We start from the raw sequence: 16,070 nt of genomic DNA, 5'->3' as shown, positions 1-16,070 counted from the left end.
GCGCCTTAGCGACCACGCCCAACGCACTAAGTACTCAAGTAAAGTGTCGTCACGGGAGCGGTAATCCGACTCCTCGTGCGCACTTACCAAGTAGGAAGTAGTTTTCAGACTACTTTATATTTAATCGTATTAAAAATGGATACTTATTTTTACCAATCAAAAAATTCATCTCTGTAGATAACACTAATATGTATTGCGAGCGTATCTTTCTAGATACCTTGCGTAACGGATGACGCTAGCCGTCATCCCTCCTAATGTGAATGAACCTATGTGCATCACAAACACAAGGGTTTGTCACAATGTGAATTTCACCCAAGAGGTAGGTACAATTACCCCGCTTAAGTAATTGACCATCCCCTTAAGTTAACCAAGTGTACCTAACGGGGATTGTGTAATATTAGGAGAACTTTAGATCGTTTAATTAGATGGCATCTGTCTTTTGCTTACAATTATTTTGTCGAATCACATATTTTGTGAAATTGGTTATTTATGCGCCAGTTTGTATTTATTACATGAAAGGTTTCGAGTGTACGGGTGTAGGCTTGTACGTCGTTATTCGATCACGCTCTACTTAGACACACACCCTAGCATAGCGAGGAAGCGGTTAGATCGTCTTCTCTTGCGTGCAGTGAGGTAGATGTGTTGGGCGCCTTAGCGACCACGCCCAACGCACTAAGTACTCAAGTAAAGTGTCGTCACGGGAGCGGTAATCCGACTCCTCGTGCGCACTTACCAAGTAGGAAGTAGTTTTCAGACTACTTTATATTTAATCGTATTAAAAATGGATACTTATTTTTACCAATCAAAAAATTCATCTCTGTAGATAACACTAATATGTATTGCGAGCGTATCTTTCTAGATACCTTGCGTAACGGATGACGCTAGCCGTCATCCCTCCTAATGTGAATGGACCTATGTGCATCACAAACACAAGGGTTTGTCACAATGTGAATTTCACCCAAGAGGTAGGTACAATTACCCCGCTTAAGTAATTGACCATCCCCTTAAGTTAACCAAGTGTACCTAACGGGGATTGTGTAATATTAGGAGAACTTTAGATCGTTTAATTAGATGGCATCTGTCTTTTGCTTACAATTATTTTGTCGAATCACATATTTTGTGAAATTGGTTATTTATGCGCCAGTCTGTATTTATTACATAAAAGGTGTCGACTGGACGGGTCGTTACGATTGATATCGCCTGTTAGTAAATGTTAAAATTGTTTTTTTAATGGAGCGTGAAAAGTTTTCCAAGCCAACATCTATTTATACCACGAGTATTTTAAATTAAAATTATTTGGTATTTTGCAGCACCATTTGAGTTCAGGAACTGACAGCATCCTCTTTATAGGTTAATTATTCCTCGAAGTATGCTTTAATTAATATAATGTGTTGACTCAAAATTTTCCAAAACGAACGAGTGTGTGCACAAGCGTGAACAAGATTATAAATCTTTCTTGATGGGTTCATTCGCAATGATCAATAGCGCCGACCCTTATAAGTTCCACGGCCACCCAAGTATTCACCTAGACCGTGATAAGAAGCTACTATCCGCGTCTTGGCCTCGTTCACGTGACAGAAAAAAAATGAGATGTTTACGGCTGAATGATATAAGAACGCGGCGATGGGTAGCTACGCTATCTTTAGAAAGCATTCGCGGGGCATCTTGATCTTGACATGACGTTGGCTCTCCAAAACCTGACGATTACAATTGAAAACATGTATGCCAACGGTATGTCACGACTTGTATTAAACCTTCTCGGGTCAAATTTAAGTTGCAATTTACTGGAGGTTGTTATCCAATAAGAATTACAAAACGGTTCTTATAGCCGATATCCGAGGGAGGCCACTAATTATTGACCTAAGTATGGGTCGCGCTCGCAAGCGCACGATGGCTATGATCCGCCTTGTGAAAGGCTTGTCTCGCAACGGTGGCATGCGACGACCTTCGTGGGTATCAATGGTCGAGCGCTTTCCACCGCCGCCAATTCCGCGCCAGGACCGTGATAAGTTGCCGGTCATAACGTTTCCGCAGGACCGACTCGCCGCGCTTTACATGAAGGAGCGCGACGGCATGGTAGACGGTCAGACGGCGTTCGAATTCGCGGATGAGCAGCTTACACTTATCGAACAAGGCATTCCAGAGGAGGATGCGTACAATATGCTCATTGAGAAGTACGATCAGGTCGAGAGCCATCGCTTTCTCGAAAAGTTTTCCAAGATGCGTGGAATTGAATTCGCGGATCCCGCTGAATACGACGACATTGAAAAGGCATGGGTCGATGCAGAGAGCCGTGCTATTAAAGAAGCTATGCGACTTGAACACGAGGAGGAAGAGGCGCTTCGAAACATGTAAACTTTGGAGCAGTACACGAAAAGTGCATGAAACTTACGACTTAAAAATAATATTTCTATAGTCGCTGCTTTTGTGCCAATTCAATAATAAGTCACGATCGTTTCTCATACTGCTTCTCACGCTTTCGCAATGTAAGCGGCGTCTGGAGCCACTTCGTTTGGAAAAATACTGAATACACGATGTACGAAAAAGATGGATTTGATGTAAAATTAGGTTGATTTATTTAGCGGTACAGTAATTATATGCCAATGCGAGCTGAATAAATAAGACGACGATTTTTGTAAGAATTACAATGAATTTAATCAATTTGCTTTTACAACATCGATTCTGCAAGACGGCATAACGTTGAATGTGTACATAAAGAATGCTGGAGAATGAAATCATGAAATAGGTGTAAGCAAAAAAGAAATCATTCGGCATTGTTTGAGGCGTCGGCCGCGAAGAAGCATTTCACAACATTGTGACCCTGCCGGCAACGATCTTGAGCTTGATAGATGTTAATCATCTTTTGTGACAGAATTTATAAGTCATGAACTAGTTTTTGCTTATATGAAGGCACGGTTTATGTCACTGTTGAGGGCTTGTACGTATAATTAGATCGGCCAAGTAATGTTGCCTTCGATAATCGTGTAGTTAGCACAGGTGTGGAGTATTCAATAATAGGTTCGTGTAGCTGTGCAGGAATTTCAGAGATTGTGTTGCACTTCACAAACGGCAACCAAGGGCGAGTTCTTACGATTCACGATGCTTTGCTTTTCGAAGCTAGCCATTCATGGCTTTGCCACGTCCAACATTTCATTTGACAATCTACATATATTTCCATCATTAAAGCAAGAGACATTAGCTACCATAATAAAAGAAAGTGATCGTGATTACCAATTGGTCACATATATACATATATAAAATACAATGAATTCGCTACCATTCTTCACAAAAGTTACAGCCTTTCGTTCTAGGTACGCGGAATGTCGTAAATGAAAAATGTAGTCTTCTCATGATATTCTCTTAAAGGTAAAAACATCTTGAATTTACAATCTCGCGTTCCCGGTAAAATGTGTACATTTCCAATTTTTAGATAAATCTTGCGACACTTGATTATCTAGACCTTATAAGACCTTCACATATCACTTTATCATTTCTTCAATACTTCATTGCTCATCCCCGCTAAACCATACAATATTTTTTTTTTGCTTTTCTTGCAAAAACTATTCGGAGAGCATAAATGTAGTTCCTCAAGTTTTATGCAGAGGCAGAAAACTTCTTCATCCTTTGACGGTGTTTCGTAACAGAAAAAAATAACTCCAATAAGAGGGATAATAAATATTATCGTCTATGAGAGGAAATATTAAAAAAGTGCAAAATTATTATCTATATTTATTCTTACTTAATAATTCCAATATTACAAATTTGATAAAATTGACGCAATAAGACATTAAATCTAGTGGTTAATAAATTTAAGTTTGGATCAACCCCATTTATCGTCACAAGTCACGATTGTGCAGTGCGCAAGTAGGCGCTATGGTTATAAATATAATAAAATCAGTAGTAGATAGAAGATCGGTACGTAGGAACATAATATACTAATACTAATACATTTTACTTTTTCTCTATTCCAAAGCCTTAGAATTTACCTTTAGTAGCTACGACTTCTTAGCTACTAAGAAGCTTCCTCTGCACGTCGTGTACGTGAAGTAGTCGAGTCGCCCCACCTTCACTGTAACCAGTGTAGGTTGACTAGTACTGTTATCAGTACTAGCAAAGTGTGCCCCGTTACACGGCTTCCTTCCATTTTAACGATTATGAGCCCAATGAATAATGTTGCTTGCGCGGCCGCGGGGCCTAGGACAGATGCTAGTCGCGAAAGGGCCAGTAGTCTACAAGGTGAAAAATTAGAGAAGGCAGAGGCGATGCCACGGATACCGAAAGAAAGATTGGTGGACCTGCGTGCTAAGCTAGAGGTGGGCACAAGATGCCAAGGAACAACCGATGGACAGGGATTTCAGCGTGTTCGGGTCGGCAATAGGCCGGGGACAGCATGTGGAACGACGTGCTCTTCATGTGACATTGCCGAGGGATAGGTCCTCATGCTTGTCGTCACGAAAATACTTTGGGATGAATTAACTCGAGTATACAAGGGCGGCTAAAAATGAAGAGGTGGGCACAGTTAGACTACCGCAGCACTACGTGCCGCCTCCAGGGGACAAGCTGATCAGGCACTGGATGGGGAGCGTAAACCTCGCCAGTGGACCCAACAGTATTTTAGTGCGTGTGCAGAAGGTGCGTCGTTAGCATTCCCGCGAACCGAAGGACAATCCTAGCGGACCGTTTTCATGAGGATTGGGAAGCGGCTGAACGGATGTGGAAGCGAATCTGGCACATTCTCCCAACGATTTGTCAAACCAAGCTATGGGCTGATCGGAACGATGTGGTCTGTCAGCAGCGCGAAACGATATCGCTAGCACTACGACCACCTTTTGGATACATGCATCCGCTTTCTTTGCGCCAACGCATTTGCGAGCATCGAAAAGGTGCTTTCGGCTATCCGAGGTGCCATGCTGTATGCATGCATCGAGTTACTAGAGCACGAACCGCAAGGATCGCCAGGCGTTCTTAAAGAGAGCCCTGGCCTGCCCCCGGAGCCTTCGGCGCAGCCCTGTGTTTAGGCAATGCCTGAGATCTTTCACAAAGTTTATTCCGCGTTAATAGATTATTTATGAACAAAATAAAATTAGACGAATGACTTCGTTGCATTCAACTCGCTAACGCTGACGAGTAAGGTAGTTAAATAAATAAGCCCCATGGATTTCAAAAAAAAAATTGGGCAGATTTCAGATATCCACGTGATCTTTTGTCAACCACTATTTAGGTTTCTAGCTTTCAAAAACCCTAAGCTCGCGAATGGGCCACTACAGAAAGGAACCCAGAACACTTTCTAAATCAAAAAAATGCAACCATTCGAAGTATTTCTACCGTATTTCTGAGCCACGATTTGCTGAATATTCACTCCGTGCAAGCGCTGGCATCCGTCGATTCTGTCAAGCTGTGCACCTTTTTAACAAGTTCGAAATCTCACGTGCTTTCAATAAGCCTAGCTAGTCGCAGTTTACATCATGTAAGGAGCTAGACAGACGTTCACTAGCAGGTATCATGTCCTTTTTTGTTAAAATGGCATCGCTGTCGCAAATGACACTCTTCTCGAATATGAAAAAAATTACAAATTATATACTTGAGCAAAGAACGGCACATATTATAAAACGTTATTTCAATATGCGCAAAGAAGTGGCAAACTATCGATTTTTTGTTAAAGCAGTCCCTTTTATAAGGGTGTGTTGTTATATAAAACATTGACCATATGCAACCAATGGAATTTTCCACCGTGATGACATAAAAGTTTAAGGCCGCTTTAAATACTTACCGAAACCTTCCATATGATTTTCCAGACGTGCATCACTAGTTGATCAAATAACTCAACATATAAAGTTTGTGGACAGCATGGAAGTGGTGCAACTGTTATACTTGAGGTCTAAAGTTGTCGATATGACGCCGTCATATTTAAGACTCCCGACATTCTTATTGCAAGAAGATGCGTGTAGAGCTTGATCTGATGTCTTTTAGAACCCAGCTAACTCTACTTAGTCGTCCATATAGACTTTAGTAAGAAAGCTGGTTAGTGAAACCATATAACGGGGTGTCTCATTACATAAATATTATTGCCTATAGAGAGAGCTATAATAAACATTATTTTCAATACGAGGAAATGTATAAAGAAGTACATAACTATTAGCTCTTATTAATCTTGACTTAATAGTTCCAAAATTACCAAATTTGGTAATATTGACGCAATAAGACATTAGTTCTGTTGGTATAATGATTTAAGTTTGAAATCAATTCCGTCATTCGTACAAGACACGATTAGCGGTGCGCCAGGAGGCGCTTCACACAGTTAATTATTTATATATTAAAGTCATTACAGTCTCAATTTTTATCGATCGTAAAGCCATAATATCGACCTCTAGTAGCTAAGACTTCTTGGCTTCTTGTGACCTTGTAATGCTCGTCAGTATACGTTAAGTAATCGAGGCACCCCACATTCACTATATCATTTTAGACGACTAGTTTTATTGTCAGTACTAGTGTAATGGTAGCAACTTCTTGGTGCCTGGACTAAATACGAGAAGCTTTTGCGCAAACTTTTTGAACTTTAATAGCTTGGAACGCCGGCATTCAAATTAAAAAAATAAGAATAATTTCTTTGTCGGATAGCAACATGGTGTGTCAACAAAGAAATTACTCGAAAAATACTGAAACACAAGGAATGTGTAGCATGCTTGCGCTTATGGTGGGTGACGAAGGGCACTAAGCTTCGCCAAACATTAAAACGGCTTCCCTGTGACCATGGGCAGCCACACATATTACACTAGTTCAGCCAAACACTCTAATAATCTCTCTTTCATCAATACAGAGGTAGATTTTAAGGGTGTTTGGCTTAGCCGGTCTTCTAATATCATTTTAGGGGTATAGCGACACAAAAGACGCTATAGGAATAACTGTTGATTTTGCGATGCAGGGGAACGACTCATACAATAAGAAATACGTTGTCACCAGACTTAAGTTTTTATTTAATGTTAAGCTATCATCCGACCGTAGTTCTCAATCAATGACAAATAAACAAAAGGTGGCTATGTCGGTTCATTACCATATATAGTGATATTGTGACAGTAATATGAATGTTTTGTTCATTGATTGATTGACGGCTTTAAACCAATCCGGCTAATCGCTGCTAGACGCGGGAGTGAGCGATAAGCAATGAGTGACTATACAGTAATTTATAATGATTTTTCTAAGTCAAAACTTTAATGGGGCACACATCGGTTGGAGACCGTTGATGTGGTACATTTACTTTATGGGTAAAATACCCTTTATCTAATTTAAAATAGTCAGTTACTTTAATCCCCATTTATTATGGGTAATAAATGTGGTCGCCGCCAGATATAATCTAGCGGCCAAAATCTATTATTTTAATTAGCTAGGGTAAGGTTTTTGGATTCAAATAATTATATAAAGTTCAGTTCCCCTTTTGATCTTAAAGCGTTAAGTGCCTTCTTAAGGCTTGCGCATTGATCTGTAAGCGATAGAAGCCTTTCTAAGGTTTATCCTCTTGAGCACTAGTTGCCACTTGGTTCTACGACCCGGAATCCCTTGAACTAAGATTCCTTAAGCTTTGATAGGTTGTACGGCTCTCTGAGTTGTTAAACCCATTAGTTTGATAGAACTAAGTGACTCTCTGAGTCTGAAAGTCTTCCTCTGACTTTAGGGGCGAGGTAGCTCCGCTACACCTGGTAGCACTCGTAGTCAATCTACGCCTGAGTCTTTACAAGACTAATTTCTCACGAAAATAGAAGAGGTTTCAGAATTGTCAGAAGCGCAACGCGCCGCTTATGACAAGCTCAAAACCTTATTCGGGCTTGAGCACGTGTAATTTATTATTTCCCAAGGATCAGAGGTCCTGCATGCAAGGCTTGAAGCTTTCATGCGGTACGAAGCCTTGTGCGGAAGCACGAAACATTTACGCCTACCTGCCCTCTTCGAAATTCGCGTAAAGCTGAAAGAGCTCCAACTCCGACCTAGACCAGAGATCTGGTACGGTGCGGGAAACGTCGATACCCAGTAGGTGCGGGGCGCCCTACTGGGGAAGACCTTGGCTCTGTTGAACCTCAAGGAGGTGAGAATAAACAGAACCTAGCCCCGATTAGCTCGGTGCTCAATGGCACGGGGCGAGAGTACAAGCCTGGCTTGCTAGTCGCTCAAGCGACTGTGAAGGGCTTTGATAAGCCGTGGTCAATTTTAATTGACTCAGGAGCGTCTTGCAATTATGCTCGACGCCTTTCCCTTGAAGGAAGTCAACAATACGTTGAGGCGCTTAGAGCACATGAAGCTGATACAATCACTGTTCGCTTAGCGATTGGGACTCGTATCACTGTTCTCAAAGTTCCATTGAACTTAGGTATAAAGTTTCTGGACTTTGACAGTATGGAACGCTGTCTCGTCCTCGATTTGGATTCGAGATATGATCTCATCCTTGGTATGGCCTGGTTAGAACACCATGAGCCATGGATCGATTGGAGGTCTATGACCTTAGGCGCCACACGCAATGTTCCTAGCAAAGTTTTGGAGAGTCAAGAGCCCACCTTTGCTAGGCAACAAAAGTGCTATTGGCGCGGATCATTGAATGAGTCTGTCAGTGTTTTAGACATTGGCATGTCTGAGTTAAAAAACTCTAATGTTAAAAACATTAATTTTGAGCCCGACCCAGCAGAAATAAGTGGAACGGCACGTACTTCGTCGAGTGGCACTCGTTATAATAACGATTCACTAAATGCTGAAAGCATTGGTGGCCTAAGGTCGAATCACCAAGGGTGCAATATCCCTGAGATACGTGGAGTGGCACGTCTAAGTCCACCGAGTGTGGTCGGCCGAGGTGGCATCATACTGAGTGTCAATAGTGACACTATTGGCAGTTCGCCAGGGCATTTTGGGTCAAACCGTCCTAAAAAAATGCACGTGAAGCGACACGTAAACGTTCGCAAGGAACGTAAGTTGAGTTACCTAACTCCTTGTCGGATGACAAATTAGACACCATGTCTTGTATAGAACCAATACAGGCTGGAAAACCCGGGGGCGTCAATGTCCCGGCCTCTAAGAGGCGTATTGTCTCCACACCAAGACAGGGTGGACACGAAGCGTGTATACCCTTACGAAGTGATACGAGTGAGCAAGTACATACGCTCGTAAATGGCGTAACTGGTAACATTGAGGGGGAAATTAGCCTTGCGGCAATCCCCTCGTTACATGCTCTTTTAGAGCAGACGAAATGTCGATTGATGAGTGCGGTCGAGCCTTAAAAGCTGGTGACTTATCTGAAAATGGTGGTCATTCGACCTATGGTTGAGTTAAACTCATCGTCACTTTTAGACGAAGCTGTCCTGGATGACACAAAAGCTGCACTTAGTGCGCGAAGTAGGTCATCGATCTTTAAAGATTCTACGGATCCCTTTTATTCCGTAATTAAGGAATTCCAAGATGTGGTATGTAATAACCCACCATCTGTTTTACCTCCGGATAGAGATGTTCGTCATAAAATTGACTTAGTTCCGGGAACCAAATATTGTGTCACAAGACAATGGCCTTTACCAAGGGAGCAGTGTGACGTCATTGACGATTTCTAAGCACGAGGCTGGAATGGTACGAGAGAGCAAATCTCCTCATTGACACCGACATTTGTGTCAAAAAGCCAAATGGTAAATGGTGCATTGTACATGCTTATAATATGCTTAATGCTGCCAATCTACACGCACAAACCCCCATTCTTAGAAAGGATGTTCTTCAGAACAATATGGTGGGATGTACAATGTACAGTGCATCGGACTTAGTCGATCATTATTACCAATTGCTCATGCGAGCTAGTGATATCCCGCTTACAGCGGTTGGCACCCCAAGCGGCATGTTATGGGAGTGGTTGGTTATGCCACAAGGGCTTTCCAACGCCCCGGCAAGATTTAATCGTTTAGTGACGCAACTGCTTCGCCCTCATCGAGGTTACGCACAGACTTATTTCGATGACATTTTAGTCCATAGTCGTGCGGAGAAGGTTCGGTCGGATATGGAAAACCATTTCGACGATTTGCGAGCAGTGCTCGAGTGCATGCGCAAAAACAAATTGTATGCCAATGCATCTAAATGCATTTTTGGCGCAGACGAAATTCCTTTTTTAAGCTGCTTCATTGGAAAGCGAAGCCTTAGAGCAGATCCCGCTAAGGTAAAAGCCATAGTAGATTGGCCGGTTCCTAAAAACTAAAAGGATTTGCGTGCGTGGTTGGGTCTCGCCAATTATTTACACAAATATAGCGAAAATTACGCTGATATGGCTAGGCCATTATCTAATCTCCTTAAAAAGGATACAGAATGGTGCTGGACTAGCACCGAAAATAATGCTTTTCGAGCAGTTAAGGATAGTCTTATCCATGCCCCGATTTTGGCACTGCCAAACCCAAATTGGCCTTTCAGTGTCGTCTGTGACGCATCAGATTTTGCCATTGGCAGTGCTCTCTTACAAACAGATGTTGATGGGCATGAATGTGTTATTGCGCTCGAGTCTAGACAGCTTACCGCTGTTGAAAAGAACTACCCAGTTCAAGACAAAGAGTTACTTGCTATGAAGTATGCTCTCGCCAAATTCAGAGTTCATCTGCTCGGCTCTAAGCCGTTTGTGATTTATACGGATTACGCGTCGTTACGCACGGCACCTAAGTCGCCCCACCTCTCACAGAGAATGGCCCGATGGCTATCCTTTTTTGCGGAATACAACTTCGAGGTGAAGTATAAATTCGGCAAGCAAAATGCTTTGGCCGATGCGTTATCACGCAGGCCGGATTATGAGGTTTCTCATTTAACGACTATCTCGTCACCTATTCCTGAATTAATCCATTCGGCTTACGCCAAGGATGAACAGTGTGTAGCTCACCTACGAGCCTTGAAGAACTCGGATTCGGGTATTAAAATACCGGCACGTTTGCGTGCAAGGTTACATCGATTTTTTCTATCGATAACAACCTGTTCTTTATTGCACAGACATCGCGGACCCTCCGCGTGTTGTTGTTCCTCATGATGAGGATTTAAAGTACCGGATCCTCTATGAGGCACACGATACTGTCCTTGGTGGTCATCTCGGTAGAGAAAAGACCTACGGCTCTATCAGCCAGAGTTATTGGTGGCCCAAACTTTATAAAAGGGTCAGCACATATGTTCGCACATGCAAAACGTGCCAAGGGTTAAACTCTCGGCACATGCTGCTGCGCCACTGGCGAGTCTTCTCGTCCCCATAGGATGCTTGGAGTCCATTAGTATGGATTTTGTTTTGGGGCTGCCGAAAGATTCAGCCGGTAACTCCGGTATAGTGGTCTTTGTTGACCGTTTGAGCAAAATGGCTCACTTAGCGGCCGTGCCGGATTCCATTGATGGAGAGAGTAGTACAGCTAAGCTGTTCATCGATCGCGTGTTTCGAGAACATGGTTTGCCAGTGGCAATTGTCTCTGATCGGGATTCCCGTTTCACAGGTAAATTCTGGAAATTAATTTTCCGAGTGCTTGGCACCAGATTGGATATGTCCACTGCAAACCATCCGCAGACCGATGGTCAAACCGAACGTGTCAATCGCGTCATTGAAGACGTTTTACGCAGCGTGTGTGCTCAGACACCAAAGCGCTGGAGCTCAATGCTCCAGTAGTGGAATTTGCGTTAAATAACGCTATCCATGCCTCTACAGGCTATACTCCGTTTTATATAAACGGTCTTACCCACCCGCGCGTTCCGTTTACGATACCAATGCGTGGTTCAGGGCTCGGTGGGGGAGAATTGGCCGATAGGCTTGCTGATATCAAACCTGTTACCGTTCGAAAACAAGTAAGCGAGTTTCTCGCGACGCGGTTTAGCGTCTTAAGACATGTAAGGGATACGATGGCTGATAGCCAAGACAAACAAAAAGAACAAGCGGATGCAAAAACAGAAGCTGTATTAATTCTTATATGGTCGGAGGCCGAGTTTTACTAAACGCTAAAAACCTACCTACCAACTTGGTTTCCGCGGTTTTCAAGACCAAATTGCTCCCGCGCTTTATTGGACCATTTACGGTCGTCGCCAAGAAGGGCCTATCTTATACGCTAAACCTTCCCAGCAAGCTGCGTCCACACCCAGTGTTTTACGTTGGCTTGCTTAAGCCATATCGGGACCCTTCCCACGTGGAACTGAAGGCGCTTGCGCCGAGACAGGCGGTCTTGCCGCAGATTGCTGCATCCTCACTAGGATGTCTAGCTGGCCCTAGGCTGCTGACGCTCTAGCGTCGAAAGACGGTCCCGAACCGCCTCAAAAGAGCTCTCAACCCGAGCAAGGACCTCACGAAGAAGTTGCACCTCGTGCCGTAGAGCATCGAATGCTTCCGCCGAAATTTCGGCCCCCTCCCGCGCTGCTTGATGCGCAGGGGAACCTTCAGTTTCATGTGGAGAAACTTTTAAAGCGACGTCGTCGTGAGGGTCAATACCAGTATCTGGTGAAGTGGCTAGGGTACCCCTCTTCTGAAAACTCTTGGGAGTTCGAGGTACATCTTCGGCAAGATTGCCCGTAGGCCGTTGACGTTTTTAAGCGCCAAGCTCAGGGTCAACTCGCGTCAAACGACGCTTCTCACCACTACTCGTGGGATTAGGTGGATCTAAAGCCTCAGTGCGGCTTCGATCCTTGGTTGTACAATTAACCGAAGCACTGAAAAATTGGCTAGGCCTTTCTTCGTTTTGTGGCATAAATGCCGAACGTAACTGGCCTTTGGCCTTAAGCTCAGCAAAGTCGAAACGAAGCTTCAGTTCCACACGAACATCACCTCTATCCGGAGACTCTCTGAATGAGACTTCGTTTTCAGTTCTTCTTTCGTTTGGAAACAAAATGATCGGAATTTCCCTCATGGAGGTCATTGAAGCCCCACGGGCTTGATCACGTAAACGCGTCAGATACTGGCTTCGCGTCATTACCTTCGGCGTAAGGTATTGCTCATGAAGAGCGTCTGAGCAGCAATCTTCTCCGGCGTCCTCGCCGTGTGACCAAAAATGCATTTAGATGCATTAGCATACAATTTATCTGTGCGCATACACTCGAGCACTACTCGAAATGGTCTATATAATTTTTCACATCCTACCGACCCTGCCCCGCACGACTATGGACAAAAAATTCATCAAAATAAGTCTGTGCATAACCTCAATGAGGGCGGAACAGTTGCGTCACTAGACGATTAAATGTCGCCGGGGCGTTGGAAATCCCTTGTTGCATAACCAACCACTCCCATGGCATACTGCCTGAGTTGCGCTGTAAGCGAAATATCGCTAGCTCGCATGAGCAGTTGGTAATAACCATCGACTACGTCAAGTGCACTGTACATTGTACATCCCACCACAATGTTCTGGAGAACATCCTTTCTAGGAATGGGGGTTTGTGCAGGTATAGTGACAGCATAAGAAAAGCTTATTATAAGCAGTACAATGTGCCATTTGCCATTTGGCTTTCTGACTCAAAATGTCGGTGTCGAACGGGGAGATTTGCTTTGTCGTACCATTCCAGCCTCGTGCCTAGCTCGGAAAAATTGTCAATGTTGTCACACTGTTTCCTTGGTAAAGGCCACTGTCGTGTGACAGAGTATTTGTTTCCAGGGATTAAGTCAATTTCATGACGGACACCTCTATCCGGGGGTAAACAGATGGTATATTTGACAGATCACATCTTAAAATTCTTAATCAAGGAATAAAATGGATCTGCGGATCTTTAAGGATTGATGATCCACTCCGCGCACTAAGTGCAGCTTCTGTGTCATCCAGGACAACTTCGTCCAGAAGTGACGATGAGTTTAACTTAATCGTTGGTCGACTGACCACCGTCTCAAGAAGCCGCCAGCCTTTAAGGCTCGACCGCACTCATCACTAGACATTTTGTCTTTCTCCAGAAGAGCATGTTACGAAGGGATTGCCGCAAGGCTCAATTCGCCCTCGATTTTACCGGTTACACCATTTACAAGCATATTCTATTCCTTACTCGTATCACTTTGTGAGGGTATAGATACTTTGCATCTCGCCTGCCTTGGAGTAGAGACAATACGCCTCTTAGAGGCCGGCACATTCACGTCTTCAAATTTTCAGCCTGTATAAGATCTATACCAGAGCTGGTGTCTACTTCGACATCCGACAAGGAGTTAGAAAACTCAGCTTCCTTGTCCACATGTCACTTCACGTGCATTAGAAGAGTTTGACACGAAATGCCCTAGCGAACCGCCAATAGTGTCACTGCTGACACTCAGTATGGTGCCACCTCGGCCGAACAAACTCGGTGGACTTAGACTTGCCACTCCACGTTTCTCAGGGATATTACACCCTTGATGACTCGGTCTAAGGCCAACAGCTTTCAGCATTCATTGAGGCGTTTTTACAACGAGTGTCACTCGACGGAATACGTGCCGTTCCACTTAATTCTGTTGCGGGCTCAAACTTAATGTTTTCAACATTGGGTTTATTAACTTAGACATTCCAATGTCTAACCCACTGACAGATTTAGTCAGTCATTCGCACCAATAGCGTTTCTTGTTGCCTAGCAAAGGTGGGCTCATTACTCTTCGAAACTTTGCTAGGAACATTGCGTGTGACGCTTAAGGTTTTAGACCTTCAATCGATCCATGGCTCTTGGCGTTCAAGCCAGGCCATACCAAGGATGAGATCATATCTCGAATCCAATCAAGGACGAGACCACGTTGCATACTGTCAAAGCCAAGAAACTTTATGCGTAAGTTCAAAGGAACTCTAGGAAGAGTGACACGAGCCCCAGTCGCTACGCGAACAGTGATTGAATTACTTTCATGCGCTTTAAGTCCTAAACGTATTGTTGACTTCTTACAATCAAAGACGTCGAGCATAATTGCAAGACGCTCCTGAGCAAATTAAAACTGACCATGGCTTATCAAAGTCCATTCACAGTCGCTTGAGCGACTAACAAGCCAGGCTTGTACTCACGTCCCGTGCCATTACGCAAAGAGCTAATTGGGGTTAGGTCATGTCTACTCTCACCTCCGAGAGTTTTAATAGAGCCTAGGTCTTCCCCGGTTACTGGGTACCGACGTTTTTCGCACCGTACCAGATTTCTGGTATATGTCGGAATTGGTGCTCGTTCGAGCTTAACGAGTATTTAGTTGGGGACAGGCCAGACGTAAATTTTTCTTGCTTCCGCACATAAAACATCTAATGATTTCATGCTGTTCCACAGCTTGAAGTGCCTCTTCTCCTTCCTCAACAAGGCTTAGATCCATGGGTTCCGGTCTATTAGATGGTACCCATGTGCTCGAAGAGCTTGTTTGGTAAATAGGCGTGCTAACGCGAGCAGACTTAAAGTCGAACTCGGTGCGTAGCGCTATGGCAACTGCCTCTTCATAAGTAGCAGGATGAGATCGGATTAATTCCGTCCGGGCAACGCGCCTTCATTGAGACCCCCCATAAAGATGGTTCCTACAATTGCTTCTTGCACCGGGTCTTGATGCGTAGATGCAATGAGAAATCTCAACTCCTGGACAAAGTCTCCTAGGGTTCTTTTACCCTGTCGAGTCGCTAGGAGCCGTGCTCGCATGCGAAAAGCCTGATCAGGCGGTGCAAACATGCTGGTCATTTGCTGTTTCAGCGAATCCCATGAGGGAAAAGCGTCATTTATGGACGTGCTGCACGATAGTGCCCGCTCTACCTCCAAGTTTGGAAATAACCATAGCCACCTTTTGCCGTTCTGTTAAGAACAAGGCGGAATCAATGGACATTTCCATCTGCTCAATCCAAAAAGGGAGATTTTCTCCCTCTTTTCCCTCAAATGTCTTCACATTTACATTTAGAGGGCGAGCCCTCGGCTCTGAGTCAGGTACAGAGATATACCGAGTTGGCATAGAAGCCGCAAAGTGGTCCTACCTGACCGACCAGGGAGGTTTCGTTCCGCATGAAGGCTTCAAGCCTTGCATTTAGGACCTCTGGTTCCTGGGAAATAATAAATTCCACGCGTTCAAGCTCGAATAAGGTTTTAGGCTTGTCATAAGCGGCGCGTTGCGCTTCTGACAACTCTGGAACCTCTTCCATTTTCGTGATGGATTAGTTTTGTAA

The 16,070-nt window shown here is 43.9% G+C and overlaps 1 protein-coding gene across 1 annotated transcript; it reads left to right on the top strand.

Annotated features, from left to right (window-relative positions):
• Positions 1–1,866: 1,866 nt before the first annotated feature.
• Positions 1,867–2,642, top strand: CCR75_002214 (uncharacterized protein; the record flags this gene model as incomplete). Its single annotated transcript, XM_067960312.1, has 1 exon — positions 1,867–2,642. One exon carries the CDS (start codon positions 1,867–1,869, stop codon positions 2,353–2,355), a length of 489 nt encoding a protein of 162 aa, XP_067819791.1. The 3' UTR covers positions 2,356–2,642.
• Between the last annotated feature and the right edge of the window lie 13,428 nt (positions 2,643–16,070).

The sequence above is a fragment of the Bremia lactucae genome, linkage group LG18 (genome assembly GCF_004359215.1).
Source record: "Bremia lactucae strain SF5 linkage group LG18, whole genome shotgun sequence".
NCBI lineage: Eukaryota > Oomycota > Peronosporomycetes > Peronosporales > Peronosporaceae > Bremia > Bremia lactucae.
The sequence above is the reverse complement of the archived record's forward strand: the minus strand, read 5'-3'. Positions and strand labels throughout refer to the sequence as shown.